The sequence below is a fragment of the Medicago sativa genome, chromosome 5 (genome assembly GCF_051527215.1).
Source record: "Medicago sativa cultivar Bolivia chromosome 5, Bolivia_mono, whole genome shotgun sequence".
Lineage (NCBI taxonomy): Eukaryota > Viridiplantae > Streptophyta > Magnoliopsida > Fabales > Fabaceae > Medicago > Medicago sativa.
Window position 1 is genome coordinate 77,832,089 of NC_140753.1, and position 3,361 is coordinate 77,835,449.

The 3,361-nt window shown below is 32.5% G+C and overlaps 1 protein-coding gene across 1 annotated transcript; it reads right to left on the reverse strand.

Moving 5' to 3' along the window:
- LOC146925296 (uncharacterized) lies at positions 1–472 on the reverse strand. The gene has a single exon (XM_085710256.1). It carries the CDS (start codon positions 336–338, stop codon positions 150–152), a length of 189 nt encoding a protein of 62 aa, XP_085566382.1. The 5' UTR covers positions 339–472; the 3' UTR covers positions 1–149.
- Positions 473–3,361: the final 2,889 nt, after the last annotated feature.

Here is a 3,361-nt window from a genome sequence, read left to right on the forward strand (position 1 = left end):
TTATAATCACTGAATCAAGCAAACTTTATTAACAAAAATTAACATGAAACCCAATACTAATAATCCATCACTTATTTATGAAAATTAAAACAAATTTCCACAAAATATACCTAAAATAAAACAGAAAATAAGAAGAGAACAATACTGAACTAGAACAATGGTGGTGGCGCATAACCCAAGAACGGCCTTCCTCCGCCGTAAGAATCAGAGTAATGAACGGTGTCTTTGACTTTGTGGAATCCATTCTTGAAAACTCCAAATCCAAACAGAATTCCGATCGTGATCACAACCACAATCAAGCATATGCATAGCGTGCAGATTTTGCCTGGACAACACATCTTGATTAACGATCGTTGAATGCAGCAAAGTTTCGGTTTTTTCAGATCTGAGAAGTTGCAGAGAAAGAATTGCGGAGAGAATTGTGAATTTAAATGTGGGGAAAGAGAAGAAAAGGATTGAAACGTTTTTTTGCTTATAAGGAAAGCTATTTATTATTATTTTATCAATTTAAAACAATATTCCCTTTTAAAAAGGAAAATAAAGATTTCTTTTTCTCAACTTTTTCGGAGCGTAGCTCAAAAAACACTTTTATTTTTGCGTATTTTTTTTTTTGGTACAATATTTTTGCGTGATTTACTACTAGGGATGGCAATGGGTACTCTATGGATAGGGTACTACAGTGCCCTTCCCCATACCCGCGTATGTAAAAAATACCCGTACCCGAACCCATACCATCATGGACAACAACTTTAGTGCCCTTCCCCATACCCTATGGGCACCTTAGTGCCCATACCCGCACCCATTACCCGCACTTTAACTATAAAAATACAATAAAAATATCACAGTTGAAATAAAACTATGGTTCAAATTTTTTAAAATCAACTCATAAAATAGTACGAATCCTAGTATTTAACAAAATAAAAAACATCTAAAACATCCTTTAAAAATTGATGGATCAGTTATTGTATTATGTAGTTTTTAGGTTTAGGCTTAGACTAAAATAGCTAAATTAATTAATTAATTAATTAATTATACATCAAAAATAAATAAATTATTTATCATATAATATAAATATGTATATGCGGGTTGCGGGGCTGGGTAGTATGGTACCCTTACCCATACCCATACCTGTTTAAATTTGCGGGGAATACCCTGACCCAAGCCCATACCCATGAAAGCGGGGTTTTACCCTACCCATTGTGGGTATTTTTTGCGGGTACCCATCGGGCTTGGGTCCAATTGTCATCCCTATTTACTACCACGTTTGTTACTTTTTATTGTATAAATCCATTCCCAAAAAAATTATATTTTCTGTGGTTTTTTGTGTTTATTTTTTTCTTCTTAAATTTATTTCGCCGAAGTGTTTTTCGTAAGTTAAAATGCATCTTTTGTAAGCTTAACTCAGTTGGTAAGGACAATGCATAAAATATGCAAGGTCTGGGGTTCAAACCCCGGTTACCACCAAAAAATAATTAAAAAAAATGCATCTTTTGTGTTCATAATAAAGTCGTGAACTTAGATCAGTTGATAAAGACAATGCATAATATACAAGATATGTGATTTGAATCCCGAACACCACAAAAATAAAATAAATTTGAGAAAATTAATAACAATATAGTAGGAAGTGTTATAAAATTTGGGTTTTTGGGTCTTTGAAGTAGGTGGTTAGACCATCCACAACCTGGGGTGGCTTATCAATTTAAGCAAGTAAGATCCATCCGCTTTATTTATGAAAACAAATGAAGATGGTCATTAAAAAAAAGATAGACAAAAAACAATGATGAATCATATCATTAAATGAGTTCTATCATCATGAATTATTTTTAGGGTTAAATATGTTTTTAGTTCTTACATTTTGCGCCCCTTTGAATAATAGTCCATGCATTTCATAAATGTTTGGGAAAATTACATTGACCTCCCTTGAGGTTTCTTTAAATGACATACAAACCCCCTCTAGTTTTGAAAAAACAATCACCTCCCTTGTAAAGTAACACCGTTAACCTCCATTGTTTATTTTGAATACAAAGTTGGGTTCCTCTTACTACATCACAACTCGACTCCATGTCTATGATTTTCATCAATTGTGTGATTAACCGTTCAATCTACCTTTCCATCACCAAATATGCTGAAATTTCCTCTTTCAATTATCTGATTGTCTGTTCTATGTATATAATATTGATAAAACAAACAAATGCAAAAAGGAAACAGAAAATTTAAGGGAACGAAGAATTAATCTTTCTCACAATTAAAAGGCATAAGAGGGTAGTTGATTTGGAATAATTAACCATAAGCTTATACGGCGTTCAGGGAGGAATTAAGCTGAAATAATTTTGTAATATAAGCTTTCTCACAAAAAATTCCAAAATTAATCAGCTACCCCAAAATTAAACTTCCCCCAATAAGATTAATCTTTCGCAAAGGAGATGGTTTAACCAACTCCTCCCTGAAGGAGTTGTCACCACAACACAACATGCCGCCAGAAGCTTCAACTTGCACATGCCTACAAAATCCAATCCATTATATATCACACCTATAACCTCTCAACACAAGCACCACTATCCACTATGATGTCTTGAATTTCAAGGGAGTTTCTTTTTTCTACACTGTGGAAGGAAGCACCATGACTTTCCAATTCAAACGCTCTGTTAATAGCTTAACAGAGTGCTAACGGCGTTCACTTGGAAGGGAGGTATATGTCATATAGATAAATAAATAAGGGAGGTTGATGTTAGTTTTCAAACTAGAGGGGGTTTGTATGTCATTTAAAGAAACCTCAGGGGAGGTCAATGTAATTTGCCCTAAATGTTTTTAACAGCAGTGACTAATTTTGATAACGGAGATAAAATGTGAGGATTTTAAAAACATTTAATGAAATGTATGGACTAAAATTAATTGTTGCAAAGATGAATAAAAAATTATCTTTAAAAAAATGAATAAAAAATTAATTAGATATGCTTAATAAACTATTCCATCTATTAACTAATAGACAATATATAGCATCATAACAACAATGGAATATGAATATTATTATACAATTAATCCCTCCTTACACAATTTTCTAAACATAAGAATAAAAAATATAATCATACAAAGAAAATGAAAAGTGGGATGAGTGTTTTTTATAGGTTTAGATAAGAGAGTGTGTGAGGCCTTTTTAAATGATGTATTAAATTGTTAAAGTGGAGAGTTGTAAAGTTTTTCAAAAAAGAGGTTAGACATTTAATTGAAATAGAGGAGAGTTGGATTGTAAGGTTTTTTTTTTTTTTTTGAATCAAAGACTGTTTCATATTAATGAATAAGATCAGTGAAGTACAAAGAGTATGCTTGGGGGGGTATACTATCTTTCCAAACGTTGTTGGGC